This window comes from Babylonia areolata, chromosome 8 (genome assembly GCF_041734735.1).
Source record: "Babylonia areolata isolate BAREFJ2019XMU chromosome 8, ASM4173473v1, whole genome shotgun sequence".
Taxonomy (NCBI): domain Eukaryota; kingdom Metazoa; phylum Mollusca; class Gastropoda; order Neogastropoda; family Buccinidae; genus Babylonia; species Babylonia areolata.
This window is the reverse complement of record NC_134883.1, coordinates 1,239,200-1,258,256: the sequence shown is the minus strand read 5'-3', so window position 1 is coordinate 1,258,256 and position 19,057 is coordinate 1,239,200. Positions and strand designations below refer to the sequence as shown.

Sequence of the window (19,057 nt, the reverse complement as noted above, 5' to 3'; positions counted from 1 at the left end):
AGGTGTCGGACGAAGGCAGGCCAGAGGATCAAGTCCGCACTGCCACTGCCACTGCCACTGTCACTGTCACCATCATCAGCGACAGCAACGACCACGACCCAGTCTTCGGTTCTCCCTCGCCGTCTTCCTCCCCTGTGAGTTACAGTGCAGTGCCAGCATTGTGGTGGTGGTTTTCTCCGTTGTGCAGTTGATGTCGCCCGTGTAATGTTTGTTTTATCTATCAACTTGTGTGGCATGAGTTAGTGAAACTAAAACAGTTGAATATCATCTAATACATATCTTGTCCCATCAGGCCAACCTAAAAGTCATACGGCTCGCGATAACGTGAGAATAAAATGGCTGTAAAGTAGATGACTGTGGATTTAGTTGGGATGCAAATTCAATTACAGAAATGTTGCAAAATGTTGACAAGAAGATAATGTTGCTGATGAAAAGAGAATGGCTTCGATGCAATGTTGACAAGAAGATAATGTTGCTGATGAAAAGAGAATGGCTTCTACGCTTAAGAGAAGAATGGAAGTATGATAGTGATTGAAAGACGATGTCTATAATTCTGATGACAGGACAGTGGCTGTGATTGTGATGAGACATATGTAGTTATAGCAATGAGGGTGAGACAATGCCTATGGCGCTGCTGGTAAGACAATGACACTACACTAATAACAACTCAGAACCACACAGAAGAGGACAACGCTGAACAAACACTTCAATAATGCTTTTAAGGTCAGCGATGGCGATGACGTCAGTGATTACGACGACCAGAATACTAAGTTAAAACGGCGAAAAGGCGATGGTAATAACTAAAACGAAGATTATGACAAGGTGACTTATGATGTTGATCACAATGAAATGTTAGTGGTGCAACTGATGACATTGATGATGATGAAGTCGACTACGATGATGATGATGATAATGACTTGCAGACGATTGATGAGACAGCACCAATTGGAACGAAGGTGGCCACTTTACCTGTCACGGACGCCGATACAGAAAATGGACATCCTCAGCCTGTCACCTACGCTATCATAGGTGGGAGTGTTATCGTTTGTTTGAAAACTGTTTAACTTTAGGCAGTGATATGTCGTACCGTTCGCGTTTTGCTCCTGATCTATGTTCACGTTTCATTATGGTTGTGTTTTAAAACGCTGATAATTATATTTCCATAAGGTCTTGTCCATATTGTGCTTGGAAAATCAGATATCGCAATCAACTATGTTATTTTAAGCAGCATCGGTTGATCCTTTCAAGACTCCTGTTGTTTGGACTAGAGTAAAAATCTGGAAGACGATAATGATATATATATATATATATATATATATATATATATATATATAATATAAGCGGCATTCAAAAATTAGTATTATATATATTCATATATAAACTGGACCTAGACCTCTAACAACATGAATGAAAGACCATTCATTTATTTGTTTGTTTATTCCTTTAACCCATTCTTATTACTTTAACCCTTTCACCGACAAGCTCGCATGTATGCACAGGCGTGGTAGAGGACCCATGTCAATGAAAGGTGACAATTCATTGGTCTGTTATCTATGAACCTACTGCTCTTAATGTTCGGTGGTAGGATAAGCCATATTTTCTATACATCGCAGGGGAAATCCAGAGCTATTCTTAGCCACTGTCTTTTCTGTGTTCATACCACAAGGGAATTTTGTACTCTACATTGACTGGCGGTGAAAGGGTTAAGTATAAATGGACCTGGCAAAACTCTTGTTTTTTTCTGGCTTTTTGAGCGTTTGTAGTTTCAGAGTAATTCAGATGTTTTTTTCTGTATCTTTCTGAATGCTTTGGTCAATACGAAGGCTGTCTGGTAACAAAAGAAACAACCGACGTGAACTGACGCTTCCCATTGTCCTGTATGTTGTATCTCCACTCCACCAGACGGCAACACAGACAACGCGTTCACCATCGACCCGGTTCTGGGCGAAGTGAAGACGGTCAGAACCCTGGACCACGAGACCAACGCTACGTACGTCCTGCTGATTGAGGCTCGGGACAGCGGCCACCCTGCACGCTCTGCCAACTACTCCCTCACCGTTCACATCGCCAACGTCAACGAGAACGCACCTGCCTGCCCCTCTTACGCCGTGGTGGTCAGTGTGGAGGAGGGGCCGGCACGTCAACAGGTGAAAAGGGAAGGGGGGGGAGGGCGGTGGGAAATGCTGGTTTGTGGAGACTGAGATCTGTCTGTCTCTTTTTAACTTGTTTTTATTCACTTCACATGTACTAGGTGGTAAGCAATCACATTCATTTGTCTTTTTTCTTTACAGAGAAAAACAAAAAATGAACAAAGATAATAATAATTATTATTATTATTATTACTATTATTATTATTATTATCATTATTATTATATAGCGCCGAATCTTGTGCAGAGACAAATTAAAGCGCTGTTGCACCAATCATTCACACGCATGCACAACTCTAATGATACTGCACCTTGAGAAAAGGGGGCAGTGTAAGTACATATATATGATAGTCAGTCGTGTCCGACTATGACCATCAGAACAGCAGAGGAGGCAACTGCTGTTCCGACTATTTGGGCTAGAATTTGATTATAGTGGAGAGTGTCTTGCCCAAGTACATCCCCACTCTCTCGGCCGTGAGGGTTTTAGGACAGTCGGCGTTGGGATGGTTCCCAAAGGCCAACTAGCCCACAAGGCTGCAGCATTAAGAGCCAGTGCAATTTTGCCTTCTAGTTTGAGAGTCATAGTCCTTCACAAAAGACTAAGCTGTAAATGGTTTCCCATTGACTGGAGAAACCATTGATAATACAGCTCTCACTTTGCTGTTGGCCCAAATGTAAACTTATGTCAATCTGTGATATAAGCCGAGTGTTGGGTAAGTACATACATGTATGTAGAAATGACAGACAGAGAGATGAGGATTGTAGTGAGAGGGTGAGGACTGATGATGATGGTGACGGTGTGTAATGTTGAGAGGCTGTGTGCTGTGAGGAACGAGCATTTGAATGCACGAATAAATCTTAGTCGAATTAATAAAGATGTATTGTATTGTATCTATTGTGGTGGCAGTGATGCAGGTGGCAAAAAGGTACATTGAAAAACATAAATGTAGGTTCGCACAAACATAATAACTAGAGCAATACGCTTTCAGAACCTTTCTGGGGAAACTTCAAATCGAACCTTTCGCCCATTTGACGGAAATCATGATAGTGAATCAAAATATCAACACAATCATGTCACAATCATGTCACAATCATGTCACAATCATGTCACAATCAATGTCACAATCATGTCACAATCATGTCACAATCAATGTCACAATCTTTCAAACGGACATTTGACAATATTCACAAATATCCGTCGAAAGTAAAATTTTTCTCGAATTTGAAGACATCAGTCAACAGAAATTACGACATAACCTAGGATGAAGAAAGCACTTGGTAATGAATTCTTGTTTGGGAGCACAAGGTGGATAACGTTTCCCCGTGTATGCGACATTTCTTTCCAATCCATTGCAGTGTAATGCAGTGCTGTACAACGCAACACAGCGACAATGCAATGCAGCACAACACGATACCACGCAATAGCACATCGTTATGTAACGTCTGTGTCTTTGTTCAGGTGGTCACTCTCTCCTGCAGTGATGATGACACAGGCAACACGCTGACATATGCCATACAGCCTCCTGTGCCAGAATTCGCCATCAGCAGCGACGGCGCGGTGACCACCTTACAAGGTAAGATATGAATGTGTACGGAGCTCAGAATCGAGACAAGTGAAAAGGACATTTGTGTGTGTTTGTGTGTGTGTGTGTGTGTGTGTGTGTGTGTGTGTGTGTGTGTAATGTTCTGTTACCAGCTCATTTTTTGTGTGTGAATGACCATATCTTCTTCTTCTGCGTCCGTGGGCTGCAACTCCCGTGTATGACCGTTTTTACCTCGCCATGTAGGCAGCCATACTCCGTTTTCGGGGGTGAATGACCATATATACCTTGCAGAGTGTGTAGCGGTGAAGGTGCGCGTTTTTTGTCTTTTTGTTTGTTTCTCGATTGCACTACAAAGTCTATGGCCTGGAGTTGCAGGTTGTTTTTTTTATGTGGTCACTTTTCTGGTGTTGTGTATCTAACGAGTCTAGTTTCATCTTCTCTGTCGGTAGGTCACTGTGCTAATATCTCCACCATTGGAAAACAAAGATTTATCCATTTATTCATTCTCTTTTACAGTATATGGTGAAGTTTGTGACCTGGAGTTTTCAGTGCATGGAATTGTGTTGTTGATTTTGTTTGTGTGTGTGTGTGTGTGTGTGTGTGTGTGTGTGTGTGTGTGTGTGTGTGTTATATGAATAAAATATTGAAGATTGTTTTCAAATTCTCTTGCACGTTGTACAGACATGGATTACGAGACGGTGTCAAGATACACCTTTACCGTGGAGGTCGCCGATTCCATGACCCGGAAGTTAACCTCAACGGTGACCCTGACAGTGAACGTGCTGCCAGTCAATGAGTTTGACCCCGTGTTCTCTCTGTCTTCATACAGCGCTTCTGTGTCCGAAGGTGCACTGGAAGGAACAAGGTTGGTTGCTCAGCTGGTTAGTGAATTTCATTAGTTTCTGGAGAAGACAGACATCCCAGAATGAACAGGTCTGAGGCTGAGTGAGGCCATTAGATATATAGGATAGTCAGTCGTGTCCGACTGTGGCCAAAGGAGACAGCTGCTGCCTCGACTGTTTGGGCAAGCCCTTAGGGAAGCAGAACACAGGGAAGGATGGAGGAAGGTGGTTGACAGGTTGTCTGTGCTGCCCCAACCATCATCCACACTAAGGGACCCGTGGTTGACAGGTTGTCTGTGCTGCCCCAACCATCATCCACACTAAGGGACCCGTGGTTGACAGGTTGTCTGTGCTGCCCCAACCATCATCCACACTAAGGGACCCGTGGTTGACAGGTTGTCTGTGCTGCTCCAACCATCATCCACACTGAGGGACCCGTGGTTGACAGGTTGTCTGTGCTGCCCCAACCATCATCCACACTAAGGGACCCGTGGTTGACAGGTTGTCTGTGCTGCCCCAACCATCATCCACACTGAGGGACCCGTGGTTGACAGGTTGTCTGTGCTGCCCCAACCATCATCCACACTAAGGGACCAAAGGTGTGGAGGGAAAAACAGAGTGCTCGCTTGTTAGATTGCCAACCAGGCTGTTGACCATTGCCTTGCAATAGTTTGTAATGACCGCTCACACAGTTGGACCAGCCTGCTTTTTGATGGATGTTGTGCAGCAAATTTATTTGATTGGGTGCTGTGTCGACAGAATTATTATCATTATTGTTTGTTGTTGTTGGTGGTGGTGGTGGTGATGTTTTATTATCATCATCATTATTATTTTTTTGTTGTTGACATTATTAGTATTATTTTCAGTATCATTACTATCGAACCATTAAGGCTTGCGCTCTTTGGTCCATAACTTAGTTACGTAGATAACTAGATCATTACTCAACCTTTTACTTGCCCATTAAAATGGGCTGGGTTAATGGACTTTCTGAAAAAGAAACAAGTAGCATTGTACTCACTAAGTATGGTTCCTTTGTCTGTGAAAAAAAGTTTGTTTCGTGGAATAATCTTTCTTATACATATGAACAATGTATTATAGTTTTTGTAGGTTCCAACTCTCTTCCATGGGAAAAAGATAGTCGAGCGATTTACAGTTTTACAACTACAACCTACGGACAAGGCTGCGTTTTTCTCTCAGCGCAAGTTTTGTTGGGTATTATGTTCTGTCGAGGTGCGTGTTTACGATGATGCATTATACCGTATTGTTGTAATTGCTGCGTTTTGTTGCGCCGCACTGTTAGCTGATGATGTCGTGAGTTTAATGGGAACAGAACGACCACCGAACAATAGATGATGTCTATATTACTAGTTTGTAGTGTAATCAAGCTTTTCATCTTAGTATGACTAGTCATAGCTGCGTGTGTGTGTGTGTGTGGGGTGTATATATAAAAAAAAAATTATATATATATATATGCGTGTGTGCATGTGTGTGTGTGTGTGTGTGTGTGTGTGTGTGTGTGAGGGGACGAATTGGGGGAGACTTGCTTCCAGGATCCCCAAGTGGCCTTGTCACGCTCTATAAGACAGCAGACTAGAAACCCCCACCCAGCCCAGCACTAACACCCAGACAACACAAACACAGACTAAAATAATTCAGGGTTCACATACATTTATTCCATCACACACAGAACTTGACTAATAAAACAAGTACAATCCCAGCAAGAAATGATAAACTTAAATGATGACAGAATAGATAAATAACACACGCAAAAAAAAAAAAAACCCACAAAACACAGAGCTTTAAGACACGGCCATCCAGCGGCAAACAGTCCGTAGAATGCTACCAGTGAACTTAAGACGTTTGATGAACACAAACTGAAGCACTGCACAAGAGGAAAACGACGACTTCGACGGTGAAAACTGAAAACTGATGAAGACGAAACTAGAGCACAAATGACGGTGATGAGAAGAGGGCAGCAGGAAGACAGCAGACATCCAGAGCACCAAGGCTGTCTGGCCAACACAGGCTGAAGAGGGGAAAGCACAGGCAATGGAATGCTGCAAACCTCGTAGTTGGAGCACACAGAACATAGATAAACAAACATGGCCACCCGGAGGAAAAGCAATTCCCAAAAGAGGGTGCCAGCCAGACTCGAAACAGGCACGACCTTCTTCCAAAAAGGCCGCGGGCGCAAAGCCTAGAGAAGTGTCACTGACAGACAGAGACTTTAAACTCTGCTCAGCAGTGACACAAGCACACAAACGAGACTCCCCGATTGCACGTAAAAAACGCACAACCGGGATCTAACACACACTGAACGAATGCTCGAATGGGAGAGGGTAAATGGGGAAGGTAATGCACAAAACACTCCACACGAGATTGTCATGAGTTGTGACAGGCCTCTACATGCAGCATTCGTTAATTGTTGGGTTTCATGATTCATTACAAAGTGTCGACACCCGGTCATGGTGTTTTGTCTTTATATGACGAGTCGTTCGTGTGGTTACCGACAGCGTCACGACACTGACAGCCACAGATGGTGACCAGGGAGCTCGCCATGGCACCATCCGTTACAGGATTGTGGACGGGGATGATTTTGGAGCCTTCACAATCAATCCACGGACTGGCGAGGTAAGTCTGACACAGAATACTTTCTTTGATGTGTTGCTGTGTGTGGCGGGGTGAACTGCGTTGTGTGTTGCTGTGTGTGGCGGGGTGAACTGCGTTGTGTGTTGTGTGGGTGAAGTTGGAGCATCGTGCGTCTTATCGAACTGTGTTGTGTGGGTGAAGTTGGAGCATCGTGCGTCTTATCGAACTGTGTTGTGTGGGTGAAGTTGGAGCATCGTGCGTCTTATCGAACTGTGTTGTGTGGGTGAAGTTGGAGCATCGTGCGTCTTATCGAACTGTGTCGTGTGGGTGAAGTTGGAGCATCGTGCGTCTTATCGAACTGTGTTGTGTGGGTGAAGTTGGAGCATCGTGCGTCTTATCGAACTGTGTTGTGTGGGTGAAGTTGGAGCATCGTGCGTCTTATCGAACTGGGTTGAAGTGTTTTTGGGGAAAAAAAGTTTTGTCTGGCATCCTGTTTTCTTGGATTGCTGTGCTCTGCTGTGGTGGTGGGTTTTTATGTTGTACTGCGATGCTGTGCTCTGCTGTGGTGGGTTTTTATGTTGTACTGCGATGCTGTGCTCTGCTGTGGTGGTGGGTTTTTATGTTGTACTGCGATGCTGTGCTCTGCTGTGGTGGTGGGTTTTTATGTTGTACTGCGATGCTGTGCTCTGCTGTGGTGGTGGGTTTTTATGTTGTACTGCGATGCTGTGCTCTGCTGTGTTGTACTGCGATGCTGTGCTCTGCTGTGGTGGGTTTTTATGTTGTACTGCGATGCTGTGCTCTGCTGTGGTGGGTTTTTATGTTGTACTGCGATGCTGTGCTCTGCTGTGGTGGGTTTTTATGTTGTACAGCGATGCTGTGCTCTGCTGTGGTGGGTTTTTATGTTGTACAGCGATGCTGTGCTCTGCTGTGCTATGTTGTGTCGCAGGGAGTTTGAGTGACGTTTGGCTGGTTTCCGTGTTGTGTTTTGTTGTGGTGGATAGTGTTGCGTTGTAATCTGTGGCATTGTTTTAAACGATACCGTGGCGTAAGTTACCCAATTGTACAGTTAACAGCTATCCTGCATTCATTCATTGATATGATTAACGGGCATATTTGTGTTGTTGTTTTTTGTTTGTTTTTTGTTGTTTCGTTTTGTTTTGTTTTTTGCACAGGTATAGCACGGGTATCAAACATTTCCAAACTACTTGTCGTAATTTCGGAAGAGGGTTGTCCATTTCTTTCGTCGTTATATTCATGATCATCTACACCATCGTCAGCGACATTGCTACAAATATTACTGTTATGGTTATCATTGTTGTTACTGAATAGAACAACGTGACGATAATGACTACAACTAATAATAAGAAGAAGAAGAATGATAATAATAATGATAATGATAGTGATGATGATGATGATCATCATCTTCATCATCATCATCATCATGATTACTATTGCCGTCATTGTTGTTATTGTTATTGGTAGATAACGACGACAGCGGCAGGGCTGGACAGAGAGCTAGGGGACGGCACGCACACTCTGACGGTGAGAGCGAATGACGACATACCCGGTGCGCCGTCAGAAAGGACCACTGACGTCACGGTCACCGTTACCCTCACTGACGTCAACGACAACGTACCCCTGTGCAGTCCTGTCGACTATCAGGTGTGTTGGAGTTTCTGCCCTCTCTCTCTCTCTCCCTCATTCTCCACACTCTCCACCTCTCTCTGTTTCCCTCTCTCTCCCTCGCTCTCTCTCTAGCTCTACCTTTCCTGCCTCTCTCTCTCTATCTCTCGCTCGCTCGCTCTCTCTCTCTTTGATTTCTTTTTTTTTTTTTCATTCTTTCTCTTTAGTTATCACCATTTCAGTTTTTCGGTCTCAGAATTGTAAACCGAGGAATATGTTTTGCAGGAATGTAAGCATATATTTGTGTGTATGTGTATGGGGGATGTGACTCTGTGTGTGTGTGTGTGCGCATGTGTGTGTGTGCGCATGTGTGTGTGTGGTCTGTGTGTGTCTGTGTCTGTGTGTGTGTCTGTGTCTGTGTTTGGATGTGAATGTGCATGTGTGTGTGAGTGTTTGAGTGTGTGTGTGTGTGTGTGTGTGTGTGTGGATGTGTTTGGATGTGTATGTGCATGTGTGTGTGTCTTTGGATGGGTGTGTGTGTGTGTGTGTGTGTGGATGGGTTTCTTCTTCAATTTTTTTTTTTTTAAATGAGCAGCACCACAATTATTGTGGATGGGTTGTTTTTGGTATTTTTTCAGACGAGAATCATGGAGCCATCCACGGCGGGAGTGACAGTAGTGACAGTGACAGTGACAGATGATGACGAAGCTGGTTCCCTCAACGCCTCGCCCATCCTTTCCGTCACGGGTGGTGACAGCAGCCGGGTATTTGGGACCAGCGGGTTGGACCTGGTGTTGCTGAAGGTACGTGACACACAACAACAACAACGGTTCAAATAATAACGGTCAGTTAGTGGGTGAATGGGAAAATTGTAGTTATTACCGCCCCCCCCCCCCTCCCCCCCCCCCTCCCCCCCAAAAAAAACAACAACAACGGTTCAAATAATAACGGTCAGTTAGTGGGTGAATGGGAAAATTGTAGTTATTACCGCCCCCCCCCCTCCCCCTCCCCCAAAAAAAAAACAACAACAACGGTTCAAATAATAACGGTCAGTTAGTGGGTGAATGGGAAAATTGTAGTTATTACCGCCCCCCCCCCCTCCCCCCCCCCCTCCCCCCAAAAAAAAACAACAACAACGGTTCAAATAATAACGGTCAGTTAGTGGGTGAATGGGAAAATTGTAGTTATTACCGCCCCCCCCCCCTCCCCCTCCCCCCAAAAAAAAACAACAACAACGGTTCAAATAATAACGGTCAGTTAGTGGGTGAATGGGAAAATTGTAGTTATTACCGCCGCCCCCCCTCCCCCTCCCCCCCAAAAAAAACAACAACAACGGTTCAAATAATAACGGTCAGTTAGTGGGTGAATGGGAAAATTGTAGTTATTACCGCCCCCCCCTCCCCCAAAAAAACAACAACAACAAACAAACAGCACCTATAATGACGGTTGAAACCGAAAGAAAACCAACCCCTTCGTTTGTCTCTCCAACCCAATATAATTATGAATATATGAGGAAAAGGTGAAATGCCATAATGGAGTGCAAAAAATGTTCAATCCTTATCCCAGATTGGAAAAGGGGGAAGAGGTAGACAGACAGACAAACAGACACACAGACCAAGAGAGAGAGACAGAGAGACGTCAGAGGTATACATCGTTGACTACAACGGTGTAGACTTGCGTGCTAACCCAGCTATAATACTCGTTTTAGACTGTTGGACTGTTCAGTGTGAGAGATGAAAGAACGGATTGTGGGCAGGGGCAGGGAATTGAAGGAAGAAAAGAAACATGGCACAAAAAAGAAAGCAGTGAATGAAAGAGCGTGTCAACAGCAGCATCTACAGCAGGACCAGCACGTCAGAACAGCCAGGACAAAAGCAAAAATAGGGTGGCAGAAAAATCGATGTGAACGGCAGCACCAAAACATGGAATCCAAAAGCAACATGGTAAAAACATCAACAGCAAGAAGCAGTAACAATCGAAAGCTGAAAACAAGAATCATGCGAAAATTTCATTAGAAATTCATACACGCACACACACGCGCACGCGCTCATACACACACACGCGCGCGCGCGCGCACTACCCATCGTTAGACTATGTGGCAAATTGCTATTACTGTCCTCTCACCCACACCCTGTTCCCACCCCACTCCCACCTCCTGATCTCCCTGAGCCTCCCACCCACATCTTTAGTATTTCCTGTCTTTTTTTATGGAGTCTGATATCATCGAGGGTGAATAGACTTACACAGAATTACCAGTGTACACACACGCACGCACGCACGCACACACACACAACACACACACAGACATACATGCATACACACACACACGCACACACGCACTCACACACACACACACACACACACACACACACACACACACACACACACATATCGTAACAAGCATGTCCGAACTTAATGTGTTGGATTGTAAATGTAACGCCTACGCTGTTTTATTTGTTGCCCTTTTTTCTTTCATCAGCAAACGCATCAACAATTTATCATTCAGACATGATAAAGTATCCTTGTATCCTGCAGCTAGTATCCACAAGGTACAGGAGAACCTCTGTCTTTCCGTGACAGGAGGTGGACCACGAGACTCGAACCTTCTACTACCTGACCCTCACCGTCAGTGACAGGGGCACTCCTTCCCTGTCCTCCACCTGCCACGTGCAGGTCACCATCCTGGGTGTGGCTGACCACCCGCCAGTGCTGACCCTGCCCAATTACAGGTGAGAACCCAGTTACAGGTGAGAACCCAGTCACAGGTGAGAGTCCATGTACAGGTGAGAACCCATTTACAGGTGAGAGTCGATGTACAGATGAGAGTCCATGTACAGGTGAGAACCCAGTTACAGGTGAGAGTCCGTGTACAGGTGAGAACCCAGTTACAGGTGAGAGTCCATGTACAGGTGAGAACCCAGTTACAGGTGAGAGTCAATTTCCAGATGAGAACCCAGTCACAGGTGAGAGTCCATGTACAGGTGAGAACCCAGTTACAGGTGAGAGTCCGTGTACAGGTGAGAACCCAGTTACAGGTGAGAGTCCATGTACAGATGAGAGTCCATTTACAGATGAGAGTCCATGTACAGGTGAGAACCCAGTTACAGGTGAGAGTCCGTGTACAGGTGAGAACCCAGTTACAGGTGAGAGTCCATGTACAGATGAGAGTCCGTGTACAGGTGAGAACCCAGTTACAGGTGAGAGTCCATGTACAGATGAGAACCCAGTTACAGGTGAGAACCCATTTACAGGTGAGAACCCAGTTACAGGTGAGAGTCCATTTACAGGTGAGAACCCAGTTACAGGTGAGAGTCCATTTATAGGTGAGAACCCAGTTACAGGTGAGAGTCCATTTACAGGTGAGAACCCAGTTACAGGTGAGAGTCCATTTACAGGTGAGAGCCCATTTACAGGTGAGAGCCCATTTACAGGTGAGAACACAGTTGCAAGTGAGAAAACCTGTTACAAGTAAGAACTCTATTACAGGTGAGAAACCTATTACAAGTGAGGACCCAGTCACAGGTGAGAAACCAGTTACAGGTAAGAACCCAATTACAGGTGAGAAGCTAATTACAGGAGCGTGAAAGGGGTAGGGTGCGGGGGGAAAGAGTGACCTAAGAATTAACCTGTTGACTGCTGAACGTTGGCCAAATGAGATCAGTGTGGCCTGAATTGGAAATATAATTACCATTTGCTGTTTGTCATGTGTTCTGGCACATACTCTTTGTCACATGCGCAAATTTGGCACATGCCATTTGTCGTGTGTGGTGTTTGGCACATACACTTTGCCACGTGTGCTATTTTGACACACTGCTGTCTGTCACCTGTGCTGTTATCGTGACACTTCTCTCTCTGTGGGCTAAACCTTGTAGCGTCATCGATGCTTTTAGATCGGTTTTTGTTATAGTTTTGTTTAGCACATATGTCACTTGGACCTATCTTCTACCTCGCCTCGCTCTTTTGGTTCTGGTGCTTATGTTGGCTGCCTACAGTCTCTCTTTCTTTTGTTGGATTCTTGCTCGGTTCTAGCGCTTTGACAACATTACCCCCCACCGACTCCAAATGTCCATGTTGTCTTTGCCTTTCCATCACGTTCATCTCTGGCTGTTCTGTCCATTCTTCCTTTCTCACCTCATTCTTTTCTTTCTGGCATCCCCATCAAGTGCCTCTCTCTCACATCGCCCTTTCTGTTTCATATAGTCCGGTATGTTTAACCCTTCTGTCTTCCTGTTCTTTTGGTTTGGGTACTACCGTTTATATACTATCTTCTCCCATCGTTAATAATAATAATAATATTTATATAGTGCTGAATCTTGTGCAGAGACAAATCAAAGCGGTTTCACACCAGTCATTCACACACATTCATAACTCTAAAACTGGAGAAACTGAAGACAAGAGGAGGCAGGGAGAGAGGCTATCTTGGGAAGAGGTGGGTTTTAAGGCCAGACTTGAAAGACCTGACGAAACGAAAGAGGAAGTTCATTCCAAATGCAAGGTCCAGAGACAGAGAAAGAACGGCGGCCATCATTCTGTTGGTTCTGACGTTTCCGTAACATACCTCACCTCTCACTGGCTCGTTTGGTTCAAGATCTTCAGACATACACCTTCCTCTTATCCTGTTCTTTGGGTTCAGACACACACCTTCCTCTTATCCTGTTCTTTGGGTTCAGACATACACCTTCCTCTTATCCTGTTCTTTGGGTTCAGACATACACCTTCCTCTTATCCTGTTCTTTGGGTTCAGACATACACCTTCCTCTTATCCTGTTCTTTGGGTTCAGACATACACCTTCCTCTTCTCCTGTTCTTTGGGTTCAGACATACACCTTCCTCTTCTCCTGTTCTTTGGGTTCAGACATACACCTTCCTCTTCTCCTGTTCTTTGGGTTCAGACATACACCTTCCTCTTCTCCTGTTCTTTGGGTTCAGACATACACCTTCCTCTTCTCCTGTTCTTTGGGTTCAGACATACACCTTCCTCTTCTCCTGTTCTTTGGGTTCAGACATACACCTTCCTCTTCTCCTGTTCTTTGGGTTCAGACATACACCTTCCTCTTATCCTGTTCTTTGGGTTCAGACATACACCTTTCTCTTATCCTGTTCTTTGGGTTCAGACATACACCTTTCTCTTATCCTATTCTTTGGGTTCAGACATACACCTTTCTCTTATCCTGTTCTTTGGGTTCAGACATACACCTTTCTCTTACCCTATTCGTTTGGTTCAGACATACCATTTTGCACACCCCGGTATCTGTTCTGGTGGCTATATTTCCATTATTTCCCGCCTCTCATTTTGTACTTCTGGTTCAAGCACTTCCGTAGCATGTTCTCTCTGGCTTCGTTCTTTACGTTCTGGCACATTCAGTGCATTCATCCCCCCCCCCCCCCCCCCCCCCCCCCCCATCCCCCTAGCCCCCCCCCCCCCCCACTACACACACACACACACACACACACACACACACACACACACCGCCCCCTCGCCCCTCACAACTTCACTCGTTTAGTTTTGGCACCTTCGTTATGTAGTATCTTTGTTTTTACATTGATGATGATGGGGATGGTGATGCTGATGGTGATGATCATTATCATTTTCATTATCATTATTATTTTTATTGCATTATCCTCGCATCCACAGCACCACCATCTCAGAGAACACCCCAGTTGGCACCACCATCTTCGACGCCAATGCCACCGACCTGGACGAAGGTGCCGGTTCCAAGGTGAGGTACAGCATCATCAGCGGCAACGACAACAACGACTTTTTCTGTTTCCCCGTCAGCGGCAAGATCATTGTGTGGAACCCGCTGGACTTCGATAGTCTTCCTCAGGTAGGTTGGTTGTCAGAGAGACTGAATGATGGAGGTGGTCACGACTGCTACTACTACTACTACTACTACTACTACTACTACTACTGATGCTGCTGCTGCTGCTGCTGCTGCTGCTGCTGCTGCTGCTGCTGCTGCTAGTACTACTGCTGATACTGCTGATGCTGCTGCTGCTGCTGCTGCTAATGCTGCTGCTGCTACTTCTGCAACTACTACTTCTGCAACTACTACTACTGCCACTACTACTACGACGATGAAGAAGAAGAGGAGAATGAGAACAACAAGGTAAGACCAAAAGTAGTAGTAGGAGGAGGAGAAGAAGAAGTTTATGCGTGCGTATGTGTCTGTGTCTGTGTCTTTTAATCTAATGTCTTTTCTCTGTGTGTGTGTGTGTGTGTGTGTGTGTGCGCGTGTGTGTGTGTTATACTTCCGGGGGAAATGAACAGTCCTACAACCTGACGATAGAAGCCAGGGACGACGCCGACCTGACAGACACGATGTGGCTGCACGTGCAACTGGCCGACCTCAACGACGAGACGCCTGTCTTCCAGAGGAACAGGTACAGGGTGTGGGTGAGAGAGAACGCCGTCACTGGGAAGGCTGTCGTCAGCGTCGTCGCCACGGACCGGGACAGCGGACAAAACGGTTTGTTTACACGTTTTCTTTTCAGGGAGTGTGTCGATACTCCCCCGTGTCGGTACTCCCCCGTGTCGGTACTCCCCCCGTGTCGGTACTCCCCCGTGTCGGTACTCCCCCGTGTCGATACTCCCCCCGTGTCGGTACTCCCCGTGTCCCCCGTGTCGGTACTCCCCCGTGTCGGTACTCCCCCGTGTCGGTACTCCCCGTGTCCCCCGTGTCGGTACTCCCCCGTGTCGGCACTCCCCCCGTGTCGATACTCCCCCGTGTCGGTACTCTCCCGTGTCGGTACTCTCCCGTGTCGATACTCCCCGGTGTCGATACTTCCTTGTGTCGATACTCCCCCGTGTCGATACTCCCCCGTGTCGATACTCCCCCGTGTCGGTACTCCCCCGTGTCGATACTCCCCCCGTGTCGATACTCCCCCGTGTCGGTACTCTCCCGTGTCGGTACTCCCCCGTGTCGATACTCCTCCCGTGTCGATACTCCTCCCGTGTCGATACTCCCCCGTGTCGATACTCCCCCGTGTCGGTACTCCCCCGTGTCGGCACTCCCCCCGTGTCGATACTCCCCCGTGTCGGTACTCTCCCGTGTCGGCACTCCCCCCGTGTCGATACTCCCCCGTGTCGGTACTCCCCCGTGTCGGTACTCCCCCGTGTCGATACTCCCCCGTGTCGATACTCCCCCGTGTCGGTACTCCCCCGTGTCGGTACTCCCCCGTGTCGATACTCCCCCGTGTTCCCCGTGTCGGTACTCCCCGGTGTCGATACTCCCCCGTGTCGATACTCCCCCATGTCGGTACTCCCCCGTGTCGATACTCCCCCGTGTCGATACTCCCCCGTGTCGGTACTCCCCCGTGTCGGTACTATCGGGCCAGGGGAGTATCGACACGGGGGAGTGTCGACACGAGGGAGTATCGAGCTGACCCCATCTTTTTACATGATTATTGTTGTCTGTTTAGGGAAGGGCGTGCCAACTGTTCTTTTTCTTTTATTTGTGTCTAATATTGTCATATTGTTTTACTGAATGTTATTTCTTCCTTTTACATGATGATTGAAATGTACACAGCAATCTATGAAGGGATGTTTGGCTTTTCACTTTATTTTTCATTTCACTTACCTCTTGAAATATTGTATTTTCTTACATTTATGGGTTTTTTTCTTACCTGAGTGTTTTCTTTTATCATGTTGATTGATGCCTGAATGGTGAGTAAGGAGGCGTGAACCGATAATTCGTTCATTTGTTTTCATTTCGCTATTGTATTTGTGGTGAGAATTTGACTGAGCCGAAAGAAAGGTTTGTGTTCTAATTACTTGAAGCGGACAATGTGGTATTTTGAATTGATTTGAAACTGGTTTGGGAGCCTGTGAGTGTCAATGAAATGGGTTGGGATGGGGAGGTGTATGAGTGAAAACTGTCCAGAGGATGCAAAGTTCGAAATGTACGCTGATCAGGTTGAACATTGAAATTTGATCCCTGATGATAAAGTGTGTGCGCGCGCGCGCGCGCGTGTGTGTGTGTGTGTGTATGTATGTATGTGTGTATTTGGTGGGATGGTTTGTAGGGCTAGTGTACACATGTATATATTTTATTATTATTATCATGACAAATTATGGCCTGTATTTGTCTCTCTTTTTTTTTCTTTTGATAACTACCAACCTCTTTTAAGACCTTTTCTTTCATCAGTTCTCATTTCCTGTTCTCTCTTTTCTTTTTCCCTTGGTGACCCCACTGACCCCACCACCATCACTACCACCACCACCACCACCACCAATACCACCACCACCACCACCACCACCACTACCACCACCACCACCACCACGAACACCACCACCACCACCACCACTACCACCACTACCACCACCACCACCACCACCACAGGCACCATCACTTACACGGCGGTGGGCGGCAACGGTATGTCCCTCTTCACCGTCGACCCCGACACCGGCAACGTCACCACCTCGGGCCCGCTGGACCGCGAGACTCGCCGCGACTACTCCCTCCTCGTTCGTGCGGCCGACCGCGGAACCCCTTCTCTCTCCTCCACCGTCCTTGTCGCCATCGTCGTCATGGACGCCAACGACCACGCGCCGGTCTTCACGCCCGCGGAGTTCGTCGTCTCGGTGAGCGAGGACGTCAACGTGGGCACGGTTGTCACGAGCGTGGCGGCGGAGGACGGTGACGCACAGCCGCGGAACAACAGGTTGAACTACCGGCTGTACCATTCCCACTTCAGGGTGACGGAGTCCGGACAGGTGGTGACGAAGAGACCGCTGGACCGGGAGACTAACAGCAGGTGATTTGGTGCTTCAAACTGTAGTCCTCTCTCTTCCGTTGATTGCTCACGTTCAATCCATCAATCAGGTGATCCCTTTCTTCTCTGAAACAGATAGTAGTGTACAGAAATTTCCCTTCAGGCAAGTGATAAGGAAAAATCAGCTACAACTAAAGAACGTAGCGGTATGAGTTTTATTCTTCGTTTTGGTTTTCTTTGTTTTTCTTTCGTTCTTTATTTTAGCTTATTTTCTTCTTTTTTTTCAAGTTTAATTTCATTTATTCATTTGTTTATTTATAAATTTATTTGTTGATTTAGTATTGTTCAAACCGATTTATTAATTCATTCATCTACTGCTTATTTTCTCATTTCTTTATTCTTATTGGCATTTCCACACAAACAGGAAGAACGAATCACAGATGCATGTCGAGCGGTACAGAGCCATGTCTGTTTTGAAATCAGTTCAGTGATGCAACACAAACACGTTCCATTGTTAGCTGTCTGCTGCAGTTCAGAAGCATTCCTATTGTTAAGTAACATGTTGCTGTACAAAAAACTATGGCAGCCCGTCTAATGTTTAATCAGTCAACGTTTTTCTTATCAACATGTCTTTCATTCTATCATATGTGATTGTATTTGTTGGTTTCATTTATTCTGTTTCATTTCCTTTCCTCCTCTTCCTCCTCCTCCTCTTCCTACTACTGCTGCTACTTCTTCCTTCCGCTTCTTCTCATTCTTTCTTTTCTTCATATCATCATTCTTCTTCTTCTTCTTCTTCTCCTCCTCCTCCTCCTCCTCCTCCTCCTCCTCCTCCTCCTCCTCCTTCTTCTCCTTCACATTCTTTCTTTTCTTTTTATCATCATCATCATCATCATCATCATCATCATTCTTCTTCTTCTTCTGAACGCGTCTTTTCAATCTTTCTCTTCTTGATATCATCATCCTTATCATCATCATCATTCTTCTTCTTCTTCTTTCCGCTTCTTCTTATTCTTTTTCTTCATATCATCATCATCATCATCATCATCACCATTCTTCTTCTTCTTCTCTTTCTCTTTCCGCTTCTGGTCATTCTTTCTTTTCTTCCTATCATCATCAACATCATCATTCTTCTTCCTCCTCATCTTTCACCATCACCCACCGGATCCCAATCCCGTGGCAGCTACGTTCTACAAGTCAGGGCGGTGGACACGGGCCGGCCCGCGCTGACCGGCACCGCCACCATCACCGTCATTGTCGACGACGTCAACGACAACGCCCCCGTCATCACCGCCCCGGTCAGGCCCTGGGAGCCCGTGTTTGAGGACGCCAGCGTCAACACCGTGGTCACCGCCATCATCGCCACTGACGCCGACGCCGGCGAGAACGCCAGGCTGAGTTACGTCGCCGTGGGCGGTGATGGGATGGCTCAGTTTAGCGTCGCTGAGGAGAGTGGTGTTGTTCAGGTGAGTCGTTTCCCCGCTCCCTCCCTCCCACCACCCCCGACTCCCCCCCCCCTCCCTACCACCGTCCTTCACCCTCCGCCTCACATTCCGCAACCTCCCCTCCCTCCCTCCATCTTCCCCGCCCCAACTTT

At 46.3% G+C, this 19,057-nt stretch overlaps 1 protein-coding gene across 1 annotated transcript in view; it reads left to right on the top strand.

Annotated features, from left to right (window-relative positions):
* The window catches only part of LOC143284952 (protocadherin Fat 4-like), a 76,374-nt gene that overhangs the window by 40,210 nt on the left and 17,107 nt on the right, over window positions 1-19,057 (top strand). Inside the window, exons 37-49 of the mRNA XM_076592113.1 lie at window positions 3-134; window positions 924-1,029; window positions 1,903-2,147; window positions 3,607-3,721; window positions 4,373-4,556; window positions 7,047-7,164; window positions 8,605-8,784; window positions 9,384-9,548; window positions 11,326-11,474; window positions 14,381-14,573; window positions 15,017-15,215; window positions 17,088-17,502; window positions 18,644-18,926. Coding sequence (XP_076448228.1) covers window positions 3-134; window positions 924-1,029; window positions 1,903-2,147; window positions 3,607-3,721; window positions 4,373-4,556; window positions 7,047-7,164; window positions 8,605-8,784; window positions 9,384-9,548; window positions 11,326-11,474; window positions 14,381-14,573; window positions 15,017-15,215; window positions 17,088-17,502; window positions 18,644-18,926 — 2,484 coding nt within the window. The remainder of the gene's footprint in view (window positions 1-2; window positions 135-923; window positions 1,030-1,902; window positions 2,148-3,606; window positions 3,722-4,372; window positions 4,557-7,046; window positions 7,165-8,604; window positions 8,785-9,383; window positions 9,549-11,325; window positions 11,475-14,380; window positions 14,574-15,016; window positions 15,216-17,087; window positions 17,503-18,643; window positions 18,927-19,057) is intronic.